At 39.9% G+C, this 22,281-nt stretch overlaps 1 protein-coding gene across 1 annotated transcript in view; it reads left to right on the forward strand.

Moving 5' to 3' along the window:
• Window positions 1-18,362, forward strand: part of BLTP1 (bridge-like lipid transfer protein family member 1) — a 101,139-nt gene extending 82,777 nt beyond the window's left edge. The window contains 20 exon segments of the mRNA XM_082238478.1: window positions 398-613; window positions 1,607-1,787; window positions 3,025-3,202; window positions 4,927-5,088; window positions 5,199-5,338; window positions 6,001-6,181; window positions 7,418-7,621; window positions 8,055-8,234; window positions 8,505-8,642; window positions 9,772-10,029; window positions 10,498-10,648; window positions 11,477-11,634; window positions 12,203-12,395; window positions 12,598-12,815; window positions 14,269-14,520; window positions 15,013-15,216; window positions 15,461-15,655; window positions 16,883-17,017; window positions 17,321-17,486; window positions 17,737-18,362. Of these exon segments, the coding sequence (XP_082094604.1) occupies window positions 398-613; window positions 1,607-1,787; window positions 3,025-3,202; window positions 4,927-5,088; window positions 5,199-5,338; window positions 6,001-6,181; window positions 7,418-7,621; window positions 8,055-8,234; window positions 8,505-8,642; window positions 9,772-10,029; window positions 10,498-10,648; window positions 11,477-11,634; window positions 12,203-12,395; window positions 12,598-12,815; window positions 14,269-14,520; window positions 15,013-15,216; window positions 15,461-15,655; window positions 16,883-17,017; window positions 17,321-17,486; window positions 17,737-17,953 (3,727 nt within the window). The 3' untranslated portion in view covers window positions 17,954-18,362.
• The last annotated feature ends 3,919 nt before the right edge of the window (window positions 18,363-22,281 follow it).

Raw genomic sequence — 22,281 nt, forward strand, 5'->3', positions numbered from 1 at the left:
ACAGACTTTAGGTGAGACCTGGAGGAAAGAGGTAAACCTCCTTCCCCCAGCATCACAGCTCAATCCAAACGAGTTTGGGGGCGGCCTCTAGAATAAGGTTACCAGATGTCCCCGTTTCCCAGGGACAGTCCTCGTTTCTACAAATCAGTCCCCATACAAAATCCTATCATTCCTACTGAAGTTGAAAAGTGTCCCCGGATTCATTGAAAACAATCTGGTAATCTTACTCTAGAACAGCTGCTTCCAATGAAAGTGAAACACATCCACTTCGCATATAGTTTGGCCCTTACATGTAGCATAGTAAAACACTAAAGAAATATTTCAAGTCCTTGCATGAAATAAGTTGGATACGTTTCTTTTTGCCAAGAGCTCCAAAACAGTTGTTTGCTTTCTACAGGACTCTTTCTCGCAAGAAAGCAACAGGTTTTGCTGCTGTCCACCAGTTGTTTACTGAACGGTGGCCAACATCTCCGGCCAGCAGAAGTGTGACTGGCACAACTACAGAGAGGAATATTGACTTTGAACTTGATGTGAGAGTTGAAATTGATTGTGGAAAGTGTGTGCTTCATCCAACAACGCTTCAGCAAGAACATGACGACATAAGCTTAAGGAGGTAAGAGTCCTGCTGGAAGCAGAGCAGGTTCACTAAGCCATACTGAGAAGAGCAGCATGCTTCTGACACAAAACTTCTCCAAGTCTCCATAAGATTAACCGGCAATTTACATTAAATTCCATATGCTACAGGGTTCGTGGTAATTTTGTCCCGTATACAAAAAAATTAAGGAATGAACAATTTTATTTTAAGGTAATGATCTAAATAGGTAGCCATTGTTTTTTCCCATTCAGCAACATTAAATAATATCCATTCTTTTTATAGATGTGAAGCCTTGGTTAGTATCGAGAACTCTGATACAGAACTTGATGGATCAGATCTGTCTGTCTTCTCTAAATCATGAATATATAGATGGAACATAACCACATTCAGGTGGCTCTTTTCCATTTTGATAGGAAAGATTCTAAGGCTGCAGTTTTGCATAGATGGGACTTGTATCTACTTCAGTTGAATTTAAGCAACCAAAACGTCTGCAGGGTTGCAACAGCAGTCAACATATTTTATTACTTCCGGTTTGTGTCTGTGTAAATGGAGTCCTCAATAAAATGCTTAAGGAGGCAGTATAATAAATGAAACAGACCTAAATATTATACTATATAAAGTTAAACCCAGAAGTACTCCTTTACAGATGGAAGGAGTCTTTGCATTCACAGAAGAGGCTTGGATCCAGTAGAGGCTTCCATGAACAGAAGGGGGAAGCATTTTGCACTAATTCTGCATACAGCCTTCCACACCATCTCCTACACTCTTCTAGAGGAGCCCTCAACTCTCTGGAGAATATTTTTTGAGGCAACAGGAGCCTTCAAGAGAAGGAGAAGCTAGGACACAAAGCACCTCATTCCATGTTTAGAATTCTGCTTACGGAATTCTGAATCCAACCCATGGTTTATCTTCAGTTATTCCTAGCAGTGCTCACTTTCAGCTTTGGAAATAACATAATGTTACACTTACATTCCTGTTAAGTCATGCTGTGCCTTGCTGTTTACTGTTTAGAAGCTATGATCGCAGTTCCAGAAGTTTAGATCAAGAGTCTCCTTCAAGAAAGAAGAAATTTCAAACTAACTATGCATCAACTACTCACTTGCTGGCTGGAAAGAAAGTTCCATCATCTCTGCAGACGAAGTCTGGTGACCTGGAAACAACAGTATTTTACATTCCTGGTGTAGATGTGAAGGTAAAAAAGCATGGAGGGAAGCTGGGAGATGTTGGTCTTTTCCTTGAAACAAAGGTGATCAAGTACAACCACAGGTTTTTTTATCCCTTAACTCCTAATCTCAGTGATGCAGCTTCTGTGATGCTGGCAATTACACATATGCAGTGAAGTACAAATCCTATTTTAGACAAGTGACAGTTATTTTGGGTTTACAAGGTATGATGCAAATGTGGATTGTCTGTTATTATAGTCTCCATAGTTTACAGAGCAACCTTGTTACCAAGTTGAAGTGTGGAAACCTTCAAGATAAGGTAAATCCTGGAAATGCTAACCTAACCAGACAAACAGCTTTTAGAAACAATATGTTGGGCTAGATGGAACTTGATGTGACCCATCAGCGTAATTATTAGATTTTTAACCCAGCCTCTGGTATAAGATCAGTATGTGGCAAAACCTGGATTTTACCATGAAATAAGGTATCAGTACAAACCCTGAGATATCTGCTGAGATGAGCATTCCATTCTAAAGCATATTATGGTGGGTAAATGCCTGGGCATTGTCAGTGTTTTGAGTGGATGGAAACTTCATGTAGCGAAAGTTAGGTTACATAAAGTGCTTACAAGGATGGTGCAGTTGCTGTCCTTGCTCTTCTGTAGACATGGCATTGGCAATGTACTGTTTGGGCATTTGTACCATGAGCCTTAAAGGCCATAAAATGCAGAAGATACCACCTGTGATAATTCTAGGCAAAACAAACATGCAGAGTTTCTAACACTATGGAATGCAAACTAGAGCCTGAACAAAGCCTGTTTATTTTATTCTAAAATACACCGTCTTTTCTCTCTCTCTCTTTTAAAGAAAATACTCCAGGCAACACCCAGTACAGTTAAAAATATAATAGATGATAGATCACAATGATAAAATTATCAAACTTGTATAAATGATATAAGGACAGCAGCCCAGAAACCCAACGCAAAGACAATAATTAGCTTTGAGTAAATGACAGCTAGAATATTGCCAGTTTGGCAAGACTTTTCTTCTAGTGCATTAGAGCAGTTTTGAATTGAAGATGTTTATGTTTCAATATAAAGATTTGCTTCAAATAATAGGTTTCCTTCTTTTCAAAAAGAAGTTTTGAAGAAACTATTACTCTGCCTAGATGTGAGAAGTATGGCTGTGAATGCATAAATAAATAAGCAGGGTTTTTTTCATTTGTGGCACACACTGGTGATGGATCTACACTTTTCTTTCATTTCAGCTACATTATAACTCAAAGATGTTAAAGACTGAATCGCCAAATGCATCCCGAGGGTCATCTCTGCCAAGAACCCTTTCCAAAGAATCCAAGTTGTATGGTATGAAAGATACTGCCATGCCTCCTGCCTACAGCAAAGCTAAATCTTTACTTCCTCCCCAACCCCCACCTCTCCCATCAGGTAGAGATTTCTTTTACATGCTGTACCTTTGCTTTAATTCTCTCCATACTGTGGAGTTCCATGCTTGGATCTAAATCTGCTTCATAGCTTAATAAAGCATCCTGCTTGATTGATATGGTCATGGTCATTAACTCCTAAAACATACCAGAAATTCATATACTATTCAGTAATTCTAATTTTTGCTAAAATTTACTGCATAGAAACTTCCCTGTACCTTAAAGACTCTCATCGATTTCTTGTTCTTTTTCTATTAGATTTTCTCTCTGTAGAAACTTTATTTCACCAAATAAAACTAGCTTTCCCTACTTACTTTGCCTTTACTTCAGGGGCCTTGGCACTGAAAGTTGTGTGACTAAAATCAAGCATTATAATATGACACAGTCTACATACATATTTGCTTGGTTTGCCTGACAGTGTAACCCAAACTGCGGCTTATCAGGATCATGCGAATGTGCAGTTTTCTGAAAAGGAGCTTGCAGCTGCTTTGCTCCTGCCCTGTTCTTATGCTAACCTAAGGTTTAATTTATTGTGTCTTCAGAACCAGAACTCGGAGTTAAACTCTCTCTCCCCACCAGCCACAAACTAAGAACAAGCGAAGAACAAATCACACTTTGTTCTTGCATGTTGTTTCTTATCTCGAAAAAACAGTAAATACGTGCTCCTCCTTTTTATCCGTTCTTCTGGGTGTAATATGTCCTCACCTGGGACTTGAGTTCCCCCTAGCGTTTGAAAGTGAGACTGCTGTTGCTGCAAAGAAAATTTCTGGATTTCTTTCCCTCTGAAGTCTCAGCTCATTCCTGCCTTTACTTGAAGCAGATGTTTAGAGTGTGTTCTTTGTCTTGTCTTCTACATTCTCAGACTTGTGCATTATTATTTGTGTTTTTGTGTGAGTGTGTTGTGAGGTAACAACCCATGTCTCTGGTTGGTTCCTGATCTTTTGAGACTTGAGTGGTTTACTGTGTTTTCTCCTCAGTGTGGTTTTATCTCAGCCTTTTCCCTCCTCCTTACCAGAGACTTTCGCCTCACTCTTCGTCTCTACTTAGTTGTTGCTGCCTGTGAAAGTCTTACAGGATTTTTTTCTACTCCTCCCCATTTGTTCTTTTTTTTCTATTGGTCATTGTGTCTCCTTAGCTCCCTTGTCAGTCCCATCTGCTTCAGGCCGCTAGCTGCAGCAGCAGTGAGCAAAATACTAATGTCTAGACCACTGTGCTCATGTCCAAAGCATGTGTGCAGTCGGCGCCTGCCTCACAATCTCTCTCATCAGTGGCTGCCTAGAGGCTACCTTCTTCCCTGCAGGGATGGGTGGGGCTGGCACTATCAGAAACCTATAAGGCAAGCCAAAAGGAACTTGACTTCTTCCTGTGTGGCAGCAACCACGGGTTGGGAGCAGAATGCAACAGTGCCATGGGGGACCAAGCTGCAAGCATTGGAGGGGAAACAGCAGTGGCAGCTTATTGGAGGGGAGAGTGCTGAAAGCAGGAGTTAGCAGAGCTGAAGACAAAGCACTGAAATATGTTTTAGTTGAATCAACATGAAGCAACATTGTACATGGAAAAACCTCATGGGATTTAGTCCATTGGACAGGAGTAAATTGTTGTCTTAATCATCCAGAATGGTTTGAGTGATATTGACTTAAATAAACACACCTTGTATTTTAATTTGTACTCTAATTGAAATGGTTGAATTAGTATTCCACTAAACCATTTTTTCCTCAAACTTTTCAGCCAAAGGAAAAGGAAGTGGTGGTGTAAAAACAGCAAAACTATATGCTTGGGTTGCACTCCAGTCCTTGCCAGAGGAAATGGTGATTAGCCCTTGCCTGTTAGACTTCCTGGAGAAGGCCCTTGAAACAATCCCTATAACTCCAATAGAAAGGAATTATGCAGGTATCACAGGTTGTTTCTACCACATCTTTTATTTTATGATCCACTTCCATTAAAATGTTCCTTTCTGTTTTAATTATATCCTTGGTTCTTTTTTTTCTTTTCTTTTTTAGCTGTCACTTCACAGGATGAGGATATGGGGCAGTTTGACATGCAAGACCCTTTGGAAGAATCTACAGCCTCCTTAGTATCTTCATCAACATCGGCATATTCATCCTTCCCTGTTGATGTTGTAGTTTATGTAAGAGTCCAGGTGAGGATATGAGTTACATATTGAGGGCAGTTCATGTCCCATTAGAGTCAATGGCAAAACTGATAGTTATTTGTATGTGTTACACAGTTTTTGGAAATGTTTAAAGGGGGAGAACTGACACCTTAATATCTTGATTTGTTACATTGTATTCCACCCTTATTCCAAGGAATTTACAATATAGCTAAATCTGAAGACTGCGGAAACAGCTAGAGAGGGGACAGTCAATCTGTGCGCTTAGTGTAGTTGTCCGAATTATAATAATCCAGGCATCGCTAGCACAGATAAAAGCCTAAGACAGGCTCATTTATGTGTCATTTTTGTTACAAGAGAAGTGTGATAAAGCAACCTAAATTTCTTAATTTGCTCATATGGAAGTTTTCCTCCAAGCATTTCTTGCACAAACAATATCACTTTGGTTAGTAGAAGATACTAACCACCTTATTCATTACTGTTTTCTCCCTGCTGTCAGACTTTATATGGTAAGCTCCTTGGAGCTGAATGATGTCTTCTCTAGTGGGTGCTATGTCACCGCCAAGTGGCTATCATTATAGTCCACTCACATAAAGGCATAAAAGAAAAGTTAACAGAAGATGCTGGTAGTTGTTCTGTTCTGATTATATGGTTTGATATGTGTCCTAAAAATGTGTTTCTCTCTTGTTCAGCCTTCACAGATCAAGTTCAGCTGCTTACCTGTGTCACGGGTAGAATGCATGTTGAAACTTCCCTCCCTTGATCTTGTATTTTCTTCAAATCGAGGGGAACTAGAAACTTTAGGTACAAGCTGTCCTACGGAAAATGCTATGCAAAGTGGATCTAAGATGCCTTCTAAAACTGTCTCGCCAGGTAAAAAAATAAAATTTAAAAATCCTGTTACATTTCTAGTTATTCAGAGGTGTGCAAAACAATTCAGTTATGGAATGGCTCCATTTAGTTTCACTTCAGGAATTAACCTGTATGAGCTCCCCCCCCCCCCGCCTGATATTGCATTATTTGGCACAGCTGCATTTTCCATTTTCAACAAACTGCAGAAACTAGTAGAGCATGAGACTCTTAATCTCAGAGTCATGGGTTCAAACCCCATGTTGCCCAAAAGATTCCTTCTTTGCAGGGGGTTAGACTAGATGACCCTCGTGGTCCCTTCCAACTCCACAATTTTATTATTCTATGATTCTAATTTTGTGCAAATACAGAACTGTAGTTAATGTTAGCAATGATTCAAGGAAAGAAGAATCAGCCACAGTTTAAGTTGGCTTGTTTCCTTAAGCCAGGGGTGCTCAAACTCTTTTCAAAGAGGGCCAGATTTGATGAAGTGAACATTCGTGAGGGCCAACCAAAGCTGTTGACCTTTTTTAAGGATTGAAGTTGTTGGGGTGGGGTTACCCCCCAGGAGTGGACAGCCACAGGGGCCAGATTAAACCGACCAGTGGGCCTCATTAGGCCCTGAAATGGACTTTGGACATGCCTGCCTTAAACCATAGGTAACACTAAGGTTTGTCTGGGTTTGGCTAATTGAAAATGGAAGCTTTTCATCTCCTGTGTGAGAGGAGGCGAGGGATGTGCAAGAGCTTTGAGGCTTGTGCATGTAACACTGAACCAAAGTATTTAGTGCATTGTTATTTACTCCTTGGAAACATATAAATGTTTAAGTGATTTACTTTTTTAAGAAGGGGGAAACATCTCTTCTACCTTCCTTCTGTTTCTCCAGTTATCTCCTCACTGTCAAAATTTAGCTTTAGTATCCTAAGGGCAACATTCATCAAAATTTTGTTTCTGTGGTCTGTAAAGCACCATGTATACATAAATAATAATTTGTTGCATGTATCAGAATGGGAATTTGAGTTGTAGATTGTTTTGTCTCATGTAAAGCTACTTTTTTAATTTGAAGGAAGTGTTGAAAGCAACAGTTTGGTGTATGACACTGGGGAGTCATATCTTTACATGTCTGTGTCATCATATTTGATGGTTCAAATGGAATAATCAAGAGAGAACTCATGGCTGATCTTTAGGATTGAACTAAGGTACATGTAATTTATTTAATATGTGCTATTTTTAAAATTGTTCTTTCATTTTGCACTATAGGTTCATCGCCTGGACTGGGCAGTCCTTTTGGCAGAACACGGCATAGTAGTAGCCAGTCAGATTTGACAGGTGCTAGCAGCAGTTCTTCAGGTCTGAGCTTCACTGCTTGCATGTCCGATTTCTCTCTCTATGTGTTTCATCCGTATGGAGCAGGGAAGCAAAAGTCCAGTGTAGCAGGATTGTCTTCTGGATCAGGATCCCTAGGTAATTGCAGAATATAAAATTTCACAAAAGTGTATTGGTTGTTCTTAAGCTTTGGTGGGGTGGGGAGGGCTGTTCTAAGAGAAATACAAAAGAATTTCTGCAAAAAGTATTTTTTTATTTCTATGAAAAGCCAATCATTTCAACACATGTGAACGTACATTAAAGATGCAGTTTTCTGTGTATGCATTTCATAGAGTTCATGGGTGTGTTAGTGTCCTTTCCGCTAGTATATGCAAAATCTTTCCTAGCTGATTTTTACAATTTTTTAAAAGAACAAATGAGATATATAGCTGCTATTATCAACAGTTTGTGTTACACAGTCCAAAGTGCCTATGCCTTTTTGTGCTAAGCTGAAATCTGCAGGCACTAGAAAGAACAACTTAGGGTCCTTCAAAACAAGTGAAAACTGTTATGTTGTTCCTTATGGTTTCAGGAAATGTAGACGAAGAACCCTCATCAGTTACTGGTCGTAAAGATTCGCTGAGCATCAATCTGGAGTTTGTAAAGGTTAGCCTTTCAAGAATAAGGCGTTCAGGAGGTGCTACCTTTTTTGAGAGCATGTCTGCAAGCAAATCTGCAAGCAAAATGGATACTACATTAATAAACATATCTGGTATTTATCAATCTTGTTTAATGTTGGACCTAGGCCACCATGCAGCATGGTTGTATATACTCCATTGCATTTATGGGTGTAACAGTAATTAGCATTTCTTACGTGTTTTATTATTGTAAATCATTTTGGGATGCCTCTGGTTGTGTGAAGCAGTATGTAAATATACTATGTAAATATAATTAGCAAAACTTACTTAAAAAGGAGGAAAGCACTTTGGAGCGTATTGTTGCACATCCAGTTTTATACTTACTTTTTTAATTCTTTTATTAGCTGTGTGTGATATAGGATCTGCTTCCTTTAAATATGACATGAGGAGACTAAGTGAGATTTTAGCATTTCCAAGAGCCTGGTACAGGAGGAGTATTGCAAGACGCCTCTTTCTCGGGGACCAAACAATAAATCTCCCAGGTAAGTGATTAAAATAATAATAATCCAGATTACATTGTAGAGAATTTTTAGCTGTTGTACTTTGCTCATTTTATTATTTAATTATTCATTCATGCATGCATTCTTTTGCCGTATTTCAACAATATGATTAGTTAATATTGTGAACATTTTTTGTGGTGGAGTCTGTGATGGAAGTAAGCAGCGAAGGTGTGTTTAATATATGTATGATTTGTCTTGGCCTTGAATCTGAACTTTTTTTGAAAACAGGGTTCACTCTTAAGCTTACAGTGGTGCCTCGCAAGACGAAAAGAATTCGTTCCGCGAGTCTTTTCGTCTTGCGATGTTTTTCGTCTTGCGAAGCACAGTCCGTCACAACTGTGCCTCTTCAAGCGGCTTTAAAAAAAAAGCGCAAGACGTTTTCGTCTTGCGAAGCAAGCCCATAGGGAAATTCGTCTAGCAAAGCAACGCAAAACCGAAAAACCCTTTCGTCTAGCGAGTTTTTCGTCTTGCGAGGCATTCGTCTTGCGGGGCACCACTATATATCCAAGTATGGTGTCCCGCTTGCACAACATACTTTCATTTGTTCTAATGGGGCTTTCTCTCTTCCCTTCCCTTCTCTACCCCATCACACATACCCAAGATCTGCCCTGGGAGGTTGGGGGACCCTCTAGAGCAGGTTGCGTGGTGGGGAGTGACTTCTGTGCACACACTCTGGTGCACTATTGGATCCCCCCCATAGTAATTCATTAATTTCTGTATCTTGCAACCGTGACAAATTTGATATAGGATGGGCTGATAAAAAACAAGGTCACACTGGAGAAACACACGCTTTGACAAACTGATAACATTTGCTTTTGGCTAATAATAACCTGCCATTCAGTGCACGGAATGGTAACATAAGCTTTATAGTGGTACCTCGGGTTAAGTACTTAATTCGTTCCGGACGTCCGTTCTTAACCTGAAACTGTTCTTAACCTGAAGCACCACTTTAGCTAATGGGCCCTCCTGCTGCTGCCACGCCGCCAAAGCACGATTTCTGTTCTCATCCTGAAGCAAAGTTCTTAACCCGAGGTACTATTTCTGGGTTAGCAGAGTCTGCAACCTGAAGCGTATGTAACCCGAGGTACCACTGTATTTTATTTCTCAGTAGCATCTGGCCCCGGGACACCAGATTCTATTGAAGGAGTAAACCAGCACATGTCTCCTGAATCATCGCGAAAAGCATACTGTAGAACCTGGGAGCAGCCAAGTCAGTCCGCCTCATTTACGCACATGGCTCAGTCCCCTAATGTTTTCAATGAGCACAGCACAAACAGCAATATGTCACCTGGAACAGCAGCACATAACTTAAAATCTCCAGCTGTTTCAAGATCCAGGAGCGTGTCAGACTCTTCAGTTCCCCAGAGAGGTACGAACATCATTCTTTCCTTTTACTGCTTTAATTTGCATGCTACTGTGTCATAATATCTTTGGGTCATGCCATATATCATTCAGATTTATATCGATTGTAATCTTAGCATGCAAGAATTTAATCAGCTGTGACAACCATCATGTCACTATTATCAGCCACTGGGAGATGATGTCATGTTAGCCATTCCTTTGAAGCCAAATTTGGAAATTGATTCAAGTCGTGTGGACTATTTCTGCATGACAACTCTTTGCTTTTAGCCACTGCTGGCGTTGGTGTAGAGATGCTCCACAAGATCATACAAATATATAATGGTAAGAAGTTTTTCCCCCCGTGAAGTCATCACCGCTACTGAAACATTTTCTAACAAAATTCACACAGTAGTGGAAACAAATTGTATCTAAAACTGGCATGTCATTATTACTTTTTAATATTAAATTTACAAAGTCTGGTGATGTTTTATTCTAGATACTGTCTCAAAAACATCAACTCCATTTAATAAATCAAACAAAGTTGGAAGTCAGCAAGTGACACCATGGGAAACGCTGGTTGTGTTTGTTATGAATTTGAAGCAATTGAATGTCCAAATGAACATGAGCAATGTAATGGGAAATACTACGTAAGTAAATTTTTGATTCCTGTAATCAAAAGAAATCTTTCAAATATATGTGTATGTCTGTGCGACCTTTTCTTCTAGTAGTCTAAGTGAGATGCTTGGAACATTTCTCTCATTGACAGGGAGAGTAAGAGATCAATCGAAACAGAATGTATACAAAGAATGGAGAATATTTCAGGAATATCTAACAAAATTATTGTAAGAATAAGATTCTCCTGGTAGAACTAGAGCGATTCTTGTAAATAAAAGGTGGAAATTATATTATATTTGGACGTACGAAAATAATTAAGTTAATTTGAGACTGTGCATTATAAAGGAAAGAATAGATATAGTAAATGAAAATATTTGGAAGTCTTTTTTAGTTAATTTACAGTAATATTTTGTTCTTTTTGTGAGTTTGTAAATATATGGCATTTACATATATGAAATGTATAGTATTATTTTTTCCTCTTTTTCTCTCTTCTTATATTCTTTCTTTTTTATTTTCTCGTTTGTGTCTGTATTAAATGTCGTTACATTTTGAAGGGGGAAAAGATTTTTCTCTAATTAAACATGTTAACCTTGTCAGTAAAAAAGAAAAGAAAGGGGGAAAAAGAGAAACATTTCTGTCATCTAGATCCATAAATATATTTCCTTTCTAAAATTTAAATTTTGGCACTCAACTTTCCTTGTTTTTTGTTATGCCCATGTATGATTTAGAAAAAATGAACAATTCCCATAATACTTAAGTTACTTTTAAAGTTTTAAATGCTTTCCCCAACTTTTATTTTTGACATATGAGAGTCAGAGATGGCATACAATGTATTTTTCTCATTTTTGTTCCTGTTTTAGGTGGACTACTAGTGGTTTGAAAAGCCAGGGCCGTTTATCTGTGGGCAGTAATAGAGATCGGGAAATTAGCATGTCAGTTGGTCTTGGGAGGTCACATTTGGATTCTAGAGGTGGAGTGGTTGGAGGTACCATAGATGTTAATGCCTTGGAGATGGTGGGTAAGTTGGAATGTCAGTGTGTGTGTGTGTGTGTCTGTCTGTATGTGTGCATGCACACAATAAGTCAATCATTTGTTTTGATTTTTACATACACTTTTCCTTGGCAGAGAAAGGCTATAATCCAGTCTTCAAAACCATAGAAGTTGTATGGCTTTTAATGTGAACGTTAGCCTGCTATTAAAGCCTCTCTCATTGAAGTTACTGGGCCTAAGAAATGCACAACTTTGGCTAGATTGTGTCCAGTTTTTGCCCGGCAGCTTCCACTGTGCTGTTCAAATCTTGAGCTGAATTCTGTGGCACATTTCAGTTCTTAATAGCAGGAAACTGTCAGTTGCCCATGCTCACTAGAAAGTTTGCTGAAAGTAGAGAACAGGTGTGCTACAGAAAAGCAGCTGTCTCAGGCAACCCAATTCTTATATTGCAAGTGATCCACTCTCCTATTGTCATCCGGAGCTGGGAGAGACCTCAAATCTTATGACATGGATTGGGCTGTGTATTGGCACACCATGGTGGAGAGCCGGGCCAGATATTATCTTGTTCCCATATAATGCAAATGTTGTTTTTTTAGCTCATATTTCAGAACATCCCAATCAGCAGCCAAATCACAAAATTCAGATTACCATGGGTTCTACTGAAGCACGGGTTGATTACATGGGGTCCAGTATCCTAATGGGCATTTTCAGTAATGCAGACCTTAAACTGCAAGATGAATGGAAAGTTAATCTCTACAATACTTTTGAATCCAGTATTACTGATAAAAGGTAAGGTTTCTTGCCATATCTAATGGTGTACATTTCTGCTCGTATGGTTTCTAATCAAAGCTATTTTTAAAAATTGCCTTCTTAAGCTGTTATCCCATTTCTACTGTAGTTGCTACATTTATATACATTGACTATCCTCTCATTATAACCAAGTAAAACAATATGAATTCACAAGGGATATTATCTCATTTCAATGTTTCAGTGAGATATTTGTCCATGGAGATTTGAAGTGGGATATTTTTCAAGTAATGATTTCCCGATCAACCACACCTGACCTCATCAAAATAGGAATGAAGCTCCAAGAATTCTTTACTCAGCAGTTTGATACCAGCAAGAGAGCTTTGTCTACATGGGGGCCTGTTCCTTATCTTCCCCCAAAGAGTGTGGTCCATGTTGTAGAGAAAAGCTCACACCAGCAATGTATGTATTGAAACTGCTTTAGCCCATTTCGTAATTAAGTTTTATATTCCGATTTCATGATACGCTTGAACAGTGTTTAATAATTTAACTAGGGGTGTTGGTACTGCGGGTTCCAAAGTCTCAAAAATGAGATGTTGTAAGCAACTCCTACCCAGATTATTATTATTATTATTATTATTATTATTATTATTATTATTAATACCCCGCCCATCTGGCTGGGTTTTCCCAGCCACTCCAGGCAGCTCCCAACAGAATATTAAAAATAGAATCAAACATTAAAAACTTCCCTAAACAGGGCTGCCTTCAGATGTCTTCTAAAAGTCCCACCCCGCTTAACCTGGCTGCTACTGATAATGTGGTAGCAAGTGGCTGGGCAATCTATTTCCCCCTGATTTTAGAAGCCCTTGATAAAAACTATACAGCCCAGAGGCTTCTTGCATAGGAGCATGCCAGGTGCAAGTAGTCCTGGGATAATATAGTTTAACCAAAGGCTATTAATTCAGGGCTTGTTGGGACAGTGGTGGGAAGTAGACTTGAATTAAAATACAAAGCAGAGATGTGAGTATTATGAGCCTACAAACCTTGCATCCCCAAGCCCGGAAATGTGTATCTCAAAAACATCTCTATTTTTAAATGTGTGTGTTAAAAAAAATATATGTATCCTGCTGTGAGAACCCGCAAGAACTTTGGCATAAGTCCTTTGAGATGAAAACTCATTTTTCTTTTCTACAAACGGAAGGAGTTTTGAAGCACAAAGTACTTCTAAACATCTAATCTACTTACATCAGCATTGCAAGGCACAAAAGATGAGCAAGCACTTTGCATCAAAAGAGCCATCCTACTCAATCAAAATAATACTTTATTTTAGGCAGGCTACCCATGTCTTAAGAGAGTGAATTGGTATGCAGAGTACCAGTGTATGAGAAAGTGAAGTGGTATGCAGAGTTGTAAAGTGCGTGCTCATTCTTTATGCCTTCGTTTTTGATGCAAGTGTAGATTAGATGTTTAGAAGTACTTTGTACTTCAAGCTACTTCCTTTTGGGTAAAAGAAAATGGAACTTCACCTCAAAAGACTTTAGTCCATGTTCTTGTGGTTTTTCACATCATGCATTTTTTAAACACACTCATTTAAAAATGCTATTGAGATGCATATTTTTATTTAGTAGTATAGCTCTTTTTATGTTTATATATGGGGGTAATCAAGTTTTATAAATAGTAATCTAAGTTTTATAGATAGTTTCAAGAATCCGTTCATACCATTGCTGCTGATCTCTCTGCAATAAATGTACCTTCAGCTTTGGAAGAGCCTGACCTACGTATATATAATAATGTGTATATTTCTATATAGGCTCAGAAGTTTTAGATTCCCTAGAGAGAGACACACAGAGAAAGGCAGAGATTCTGTTAAGTAGATATTAATGCCACTGTTTCTTCTGTATGCTTTCTTCCACAGTACTGGATGCAGCACATCATCGTCATTGGCCAGGAGTTTTAAAGGTGGTTTCAGGGTGCCACATATCCTTATTTCAGATTCCTTTACCGGAAGATGGAATGCAGTTTGGAGGCTCTATGAGCCTGCATGGAAATCACATGACATTGGCATGTTTCCATGGACCTAATTTTCGTTCAAAATCATGGGCTCTGTTTCATCTTGAAGAACCTAATATTGCCTTTTGGACAGAAGCACAAAAAATTTGGCAAGAAGGTATCAAAACATATTTCTGCTTTCTGTTTATAGATATTTTTTATCCTATTAAGTTGTAAATTCTACAAGCGCATTAAGTGCAAAGATCTGGGCTGGACAACTTCATACTCTGGGCTGACCTCTTGGGCCAAAGCTTGGCTGCATGTGGAATCATCAGACCAACGAGTTTATAACCCAATGACTACTCAGGAACGGGAAAGGTTTTTTTCCATGACTTTTTGAAGCTAGATGAATTGTGGTTGTGATAGTCTAGTATTCTATGAGGCTAGTGATTGCATGTCTAGATACTGACAAGAGTCTCCAGACAAAGGAAAATACCAAAATAAATATCTGATACAATACATGGTAGGAGTTTTTCTCTACTTCCGATTATTGCATACATGCTCTGTAATTATGCAAACCACACTTTTTTTTGTTAAAAATTACATTCAACATGATTAGGCTCTTCAGTAAGCAAATAACCGTGTTTTTAAACCACCCCCACCCCTCCAGGTTCTAGTGAACATTCTACCTATGTTGTGCAAACACTAGACTTCCATTTGGGTCACAATACTATGGTCACAAAGCCATGTGGAGCCCTGGAAAGCCCAATGGCAACCATCACCAAGATCACAAGGAGGCGCCATGAAAACCCACCACATGGAGTGGCAAGTGTGAAAGAGTGGTTCAATTATGTTACAGCCACAAGGAATGAAGGTGAGCTCTTCTATCACATTTCTGCTTCCTGATCTGGTTATTGCTGGTGGAATTGCGTGGATTTACAATTCAAAGTGAAAGAAGGTGGGGCATCAGCATACTAACCACATAGGACTACAGAGTTCAGCAGAACTATGCTGAATTAATTTCAGTTATAGTATCTGAAATGATCTGTGAGTAGCAGTGATAACAATCCGAAGCCCAGTGAAATCAAAACATAGCTCTGCTTCCTTTGTATTTGCAGAGTTGAACCTTCTCCGAAATGTTGATGCAAATAACCCAGAGAACAGCACAACAGTGAAAAGCTCTAGCTTGTTAAGCGGATTCAGAGGAGGCTCCAGTTACAATCATGAGACCGAAACTATCTTTGCATTACCAAGGATGCAGCTGGACTTCAAATCTATTCACGTTCAACAGCCACAGGAACCTTTATTACAAGGTAAAGTGTGATGTGTTATACCTTCTGAACTACAAACCTAATTCATACCCTATGAAAAGTTAATTGAGTATTATTCAAAATCTGAGATAATCTGGCATAACAGCATTAAGCATATAAACTTTTTTTTGTGATGTAGACCATTTAGCAATCCGGTTCAATAGCTGAAAAATTATATCAGTTCTAACTGTTTAATCCAAAGGAAAGAAAGTACAGTGGATCCTCCAGATACAAACTTAATTTGTTCCAGGGGTCCATACGTACCCCGAAAAGTCCACATCTAGAGGTGCCGCTTCTGCGCACACATGCGGCACGATAGAGCACTTTTGCACATGCACGCACAGCGAAACCTGGAAGTATACACTTCTGGGGTTGCCACGTTCGCAACCTGAAAGTTACGTTACCTGAAGGGAACATAACCCAAGGGTCCACTGTAGTAAGTCTGCAGTCTCTCTGATCCCACAAGCAATGCCATATATACCATTTAATGGGCTTCCTTGACACCAGTTGCACTGTACTAGCGTCCTATTTAGAACTTCTGGTGTGTGGGCCTAATTAGGCTCACTAGAGCTTCTCATTTGACCTGTAAGGCCATTTCACCCAAACTACAGCTACCTGCACTACACCTGACATCAAGCATTGTATCTGGAGTGGGGTTAGGTAAAGGAGGTTTGCTGGCATCACCAATAAGCTGATCAGTGGGGCCTGCAAAGCCCTATACAAAACCCTGGGCCAAGACCGCGCTTTGAAAGAGGCTTCTGAAAACCCAAATATCAGAACTTTAGCTTAATTTTCAAAAGTCCCTTTCAAAGCACTGCTTAAAATACCACTTTGAAAGTGGATTCTGAAGATCCCTGTGGGCAAAATAGTCACGTGATATAATTGTGATATCAGGTGACTGGCAGATGGGTGTCTCCACCCCACTTGTCAGACTTGACCTCCGAAGGGCAGGGGAGATAACAATCTGGTCCACCAGCCAGATCCAGTTCCCACTCCTGGTTTAGAACTTCTTTTTGGAGATGTGGTGCATAGCTGTAGTTGTAATACCATCTTGAAGTCAGTGTGCACCTGCCTCGCCAAGAAGAGATGCCAAATGTATCAGTAGGATTTTTATTTTAAGATCACGCTGCAAATGATTAGCACTTTTTAAATACTACCGCATTTTAGCATTTGCCATTAAAAAGTTTGCATGCAAATCACCTCTGCCAAAATTACGACATTTTGTTACAGATCCCAGTGCTAAGCCAAAAGTGGAGTGCAGTGTCGTTACAGAATTCACTGATCACATCTGCGTAACTATGGATGCTGAGTTGATAATGTTTCTGCATGACCTCGTATCGGCTTATCTTAAAGAAAAGGAGAAAGGTATGTAGATCAATTTTGGGATGATTTGGAAATGATACACTTCACAAACCTAGCACATTAAAATGAGCTTTTTTGTAACTACAGTTTATTACAGTTAAGATACTATATGGAAACATGTCTTGTAACTATATTGCTTTTATTTTTATATTGTAAACCGCCCTGTGATCTTTGAGTGAAGGGCAATATAGAAATTTAATGAATAGTAATTATAATTAGGAACATCTTTGGTCATTACATTAACAATTCAATCTGCAGTTTAAAGAAATCTAATATCTATTCCTTACTGTTTTTACCCTTTTCTAGCCATCTTTCCACCTCGTATTTTTTCTAGTCGGCCGGGACAGAAAAGCCCCATCAGTGTACTTGATGAGAGCTCTGCTGAGAAGGGAGCAGAAGAAAGTATTACTTACACTACTGTGGATTGGAGAGAATTTATCTGCAATACATGGCATCTGGAGCCCACACTCAGGTAAATGTGTCATTCTGTTTGCAGTAAAATTGGGAAAATTGGAATGTTCCCACCCTTCTAGATTGTTTCTACATAGTGAGAGAGAAGCAAGGGAACCTTACATTGCAGTGCAGAGTGCTTCTGTTTAGCATTGCAGCCACTTCATTCTGTTCCCCATGCCCTAATTTTTTTCCTCTCCCCTTCTCAGTGGTCATGTTTATTTCATTTGCATGTTCAGATATTGATAATGCTAACATATTTTAACTTTTAGATTAATCTCCTGGACTGGAAGAAAAATTGACCCAGTAGGTGTTGACTACATTCTTCAGAAGCTAGGCTTCCATCATGCAAGAACTACTATCCCTAAATGGCTTCAGCGTGGGGTCATGGACCCACTGGACAAAGTTCTGTCAGTTCTTATCAAGAAGCTTGGCACTGCACTACAGGATGAGAAAGAAAGGAAAGGAAAAGATAAAGAAGATCACTGAATTAACAGGGCAACTGAAAGAACCCAGCAGTTTTTTGCTACTTTATTTAAAACTTGATTGACGTTGTGAATAACTGTTTACCGTGGTGTACATGATGCCATTTTGTATTCAGTCTAGTACTACATGACCAATGTTTGTGAAGAAAAACTGTAAAGCTGCTGTTTAGCATTCACAATTGTATTATGTGCAATATTTTGCATCTCTAAGCTACAGATTAACTGTGAATTTTCATAACTTTTATTTGCCATAACACTGAAAAAACCCTTTTGGATAATGTGATTCCCTGAATGGCTTTTTCTTGTCAATGTAGATTGTATAAATTCTATATGTATTTAATTTATGGAACCGTGATTGCTATAGTGCTAAATCATTTTAAGTTTGTTATACTTGGAATAAAAATTAATGTCAACATGCTGGTCTTTTTATTATTATTTTTTTAAAAATGTCATCATAGGAGTGCTGAGAGTGAGGCAGGCAGGCGAATAATGACAAAACTGTTAACACTAAATTCAGTGTGATCAGCATTTTGCCCAAAGCATTCATGGGATTTGCCTACAGATACAGTGGTACCTCAGGATAAGAACTTCGTTCCGGAGGTCCGTTCTTAACCTGAAACTGTTCTTAACCTGAGGCACCACTTTAGCTAATGGGGCCTCCCGCTGCTGCCGTGCCACCCCATGTGATTTCTGTTCTCATCCTGAAGCAAAGTTCTTAACCCGAGGTACTATTTCTGGTTTGGCAGAATCTGTAACCTGAAGCGTATGTAACCTGAAGTGTATGTAACCTGAGGTACCACTGTAGTAGCTTTGAGAAGTTGGCTGTGCTGTGACACCTTCCTAAATAATCATTTACAATGAAGCAAATAAATCAGAAGTTGAAAGTCTCAGACAGACGCTACACCCATGGCCTCCTGCAGCTCTAGTACTAAGTCTGGACTTGCTGAAGGAACTGAGAGTACATCTCCCTTGAAGTCCAGAGGAATGAGGGGGAGGGAGAATTTGCCACTTAATCCCACCCCCTCTGGCCAGGAGTGAATTAAGTGGCAAAACGTAGTGAGCCCTAGAGCTCCCATAAGGACCTTGCTTCCCTGTCACTGTGTAGAACAGGCTTCCTCAACCTCGGCCCTGCAGATGTTTTTGGCCTACAACTCCCATGATCCCCAGCTAGCAGGACCAGTGGTCAGGGATGATAGGAACTGTAGTCTCAAAACATCTGGAGGGCCGAGGTTGAGGAAGCCAGGGGTTGAACCAATCTGGAAGGGTGAGGACCTGCCTCCCATTAGAGATATAGAAGATTGACCCAGACAACTAATCCAAGAGATGGATAACAAATCAGAATACCCTCTGGGAATCCCGTGTCATGAAGTGGCAGGTCGATGGGAAGGGGGTCTTTACAAGGGGTGTAGGTGGGACTGGGAAAGGAAGTGCTCTCAGGGTGATGAAGGATGAAGAGGAGATTGAGGTCAGTGCATAGGAACCACAGCTGCTGGACCCATCACCAAAGGGCCCCCTTTCTGCACGAAACACGGCAGGCTGAGGCGTAGGGAGCAGCAGGAGGGACGCTCCAGGAGGCTGAGGCAGCCAAGAACCACAGCCTAGCTCCCATATAAAAGAGTAAAAGAGTATTGGGAAATAATTCATAATGAATTGAAAAAAAATGTTTAAAAGTACATTAATATATATGTGTGTGTGTGTGTGTCCTTTTTGTTGGGGATAATTCAGTTGGAAATTCCCAGGTGTCAAAAAGTTATTTTTGTATGCCACTATGCGGCCTGTGTTTTGTTAGCCCCAAAATGGAAAACGAGCGAGGTCCCAACTAAAGTAGAATTTAACTAAAGTAGAACTTAAACTGGGACGCGGGTGGCGCTGTGGGCTAAAGCCTCAGCGCCTAGGGCTTGCCGATCGAAAGGTCGGCGGTTCGAATCCCCGCGGCGGGGTGCGCTCCCGCTGCTCGATCCCAGCGCCTGCCCACCTAGCAGTTCGAAAGCACCCCCGGGGGCAAGTAGATAAATAGGTACCGCTTACCAGCGGGAAGGTAAACGGCGTTCCGTGTGCGGCTCTGGCTCGCCAGAGCAGCGTTGTCACGCTGGCCACGTGACCCGGAAGTGTCTTCGGACAGCGCTGGCCCCCGGCCAATAGATGTGAGATGGGCGCACAAACCCCAGAGTCTGTCAAGACTGGCCCGTTCGGGCAGGGGTACCTTTACCTTTACCTAGAACTTAAACTGATGTAATATGCGCAGCTTGCAGACCTAACATATAGAATAAGAGAACAAGAAGAACATACGTTTAAAGAAGATGTTTATTGAATATATGGTGGGGGATTGTGTATACTTGAAAACATTGGCAGCATTAAGATAAAATCAACAGTGTAAATAAGTTTTGATGGGTGTAATAATGGAATATTGAATGGTTTAGTTTATGTAAAATAGGCAGGGATTTATGTTTTGCAAAATGAACTATGAAAAGAGAAGCAGGGAAGTCATTGATATTTTAAGGTGGTTTAAATGAATATTCTAAAATGTAAAACAGAAAATTAAATAAAAATTATAGTAAGAAAAAAAAGATCCGCAGCTCAGCTCCCTAGCTGGCCAGCTGGGACATGTTAGCTCTGAGAGGAGGTGTTCGATTCCTCAGCTGAAGTTGGCTTGAAACAGGTGAGGGTCACCTGCCTCATCAAGCCCAGATGCTGCAATTAGCAGGCAAAGAACAAAAGGCAAGCCGAACTGAGGTGCTGGGTCTGCTTAACTGCCTGTGTTGCTGGACTTTGACTGGGATACTCCTGGACTTTTACGGGACTGTGCTTTGGGTTTGACTCTGGACACTATCCTGGACTTGGAGTGACCCTGGACTGTGTTTCCTGATCTTTGGACTTTGCTTGTGTGGACTGAACTTTGGATTTGGCATAACGACTCGCTGCCAGGTAGGCCCAGGGTCCAGAACATCCGGAAGAAATAAAACATTTTAATATTAGGGATTTCTTAAAACAATTTATCTTTTTCAAACCATCCAAGATCCTTGCTGGTCTTGATGGCTTCTGATATTTTCATCACCTCTTTTTTAAATTTAGTTATAAAATTTGGGGATGAGGGAGGACAGGTTGAGGAGGATTTCAACTTGATTTGCCAGGGACTGTAGAAAATAAAGCATATTAACATTGGAATAACATTTTCACACATATCACTAAAAAGTGCCTTCAAACCCAATGTGAATGTCAACATGGGTCCAAAAGTATTCTGCCCAATGAAAAAAACTTGCCCAAAGCTTCTGAACTCCCTCAGGCAAGCTAAAATGTTATAGCCAGGGAATCAAGAGCCACTGGGAGTTTGTATACTTTGCATACAAAGAAGAACATCACAGAAAAGGGAAGACCAACTTAGCAGCATCCATCAATTACAGCAGTGATGGCCAAACTTGGCCCTCCAGCTGTTTGGGGACTACAACTCCCATCACCCCTAGCTAACAGGACCAGTGGTCAGGGATGGTGGGAATTGTAGTCCCAAAACAGCTGGAGGGCCAGGTTTGGCCATCACTGAACTAGAGGATCAGCAGCTGGTAAGGCATTTATGTTCATTGTTTCAACCACAGGCTGAACTTATTGTTGGTGTGTAAGAATATAGATGCTGGAAACTTCTGTAGTCTTCTCTAATGGCTATACATATATGTATCTTGTTCTTATTCATTTCATTGGATAAGGCAAAGACAATCAGAGAACAGAATTATTAAAATGACTGTCAGATTCCTGCTGGGTGTGTCAGAATGCATCTGTTTTAGCTGTGCAGTCAGCACTTCCTGTAATTTTAATTGCTTCTGAATATAATCAGTAATGATAAGCAAATTTGGAAAGAAGTGCAGAGGCTTGTGGCATTCTAAGCCAAACAGATTTTGGTTTTGTGTTTTGTCTGAACCTTTTTAGAGACGTCCTTCTTGAACTAATAGTGGTATCAGATTATTTGCTAAAATCAGATTGCGATGTGACTCAGATTTGTGTCCATGTTAATTCTCTGGTTGATATGTTGCAAGATCTCAGGAATGGGGCAGGGAGGAATTCACTAAAATTGTGGCGATATGGATGATAAATGTATAAAGATATTGTTAGATTGACAAAATATGAATCAGAATCCTTCGGCCTTGAAACTTGTCAGTCATTTTGCATAAGTGCCTAAGTATTGGCTTATGCAGTTTATTTAGATCTACATTCTCCTCACTCTCTTACAGTGAGTGACAACCTAATCTGCCAGAGATGGGTGTTTAGATACACAATCACATGCATTGGGTTTCTTAGGTGTACAGAGCTCAGGTATCTGTCTGTTCTTATTTTTCCTTACAC

This window comes from Podarcis vaucheri (genome assembly GCF_965113315.1).
Source record: "Podarcis vaucheri genome assembly, chromosome: 9".
Taxonomy (NCBI): Eukaryota; Metazoa; Chordata; class Lepidosauria; order Squamata; family Lacertidae; genus Podarcis; species Podarcis vaucheri.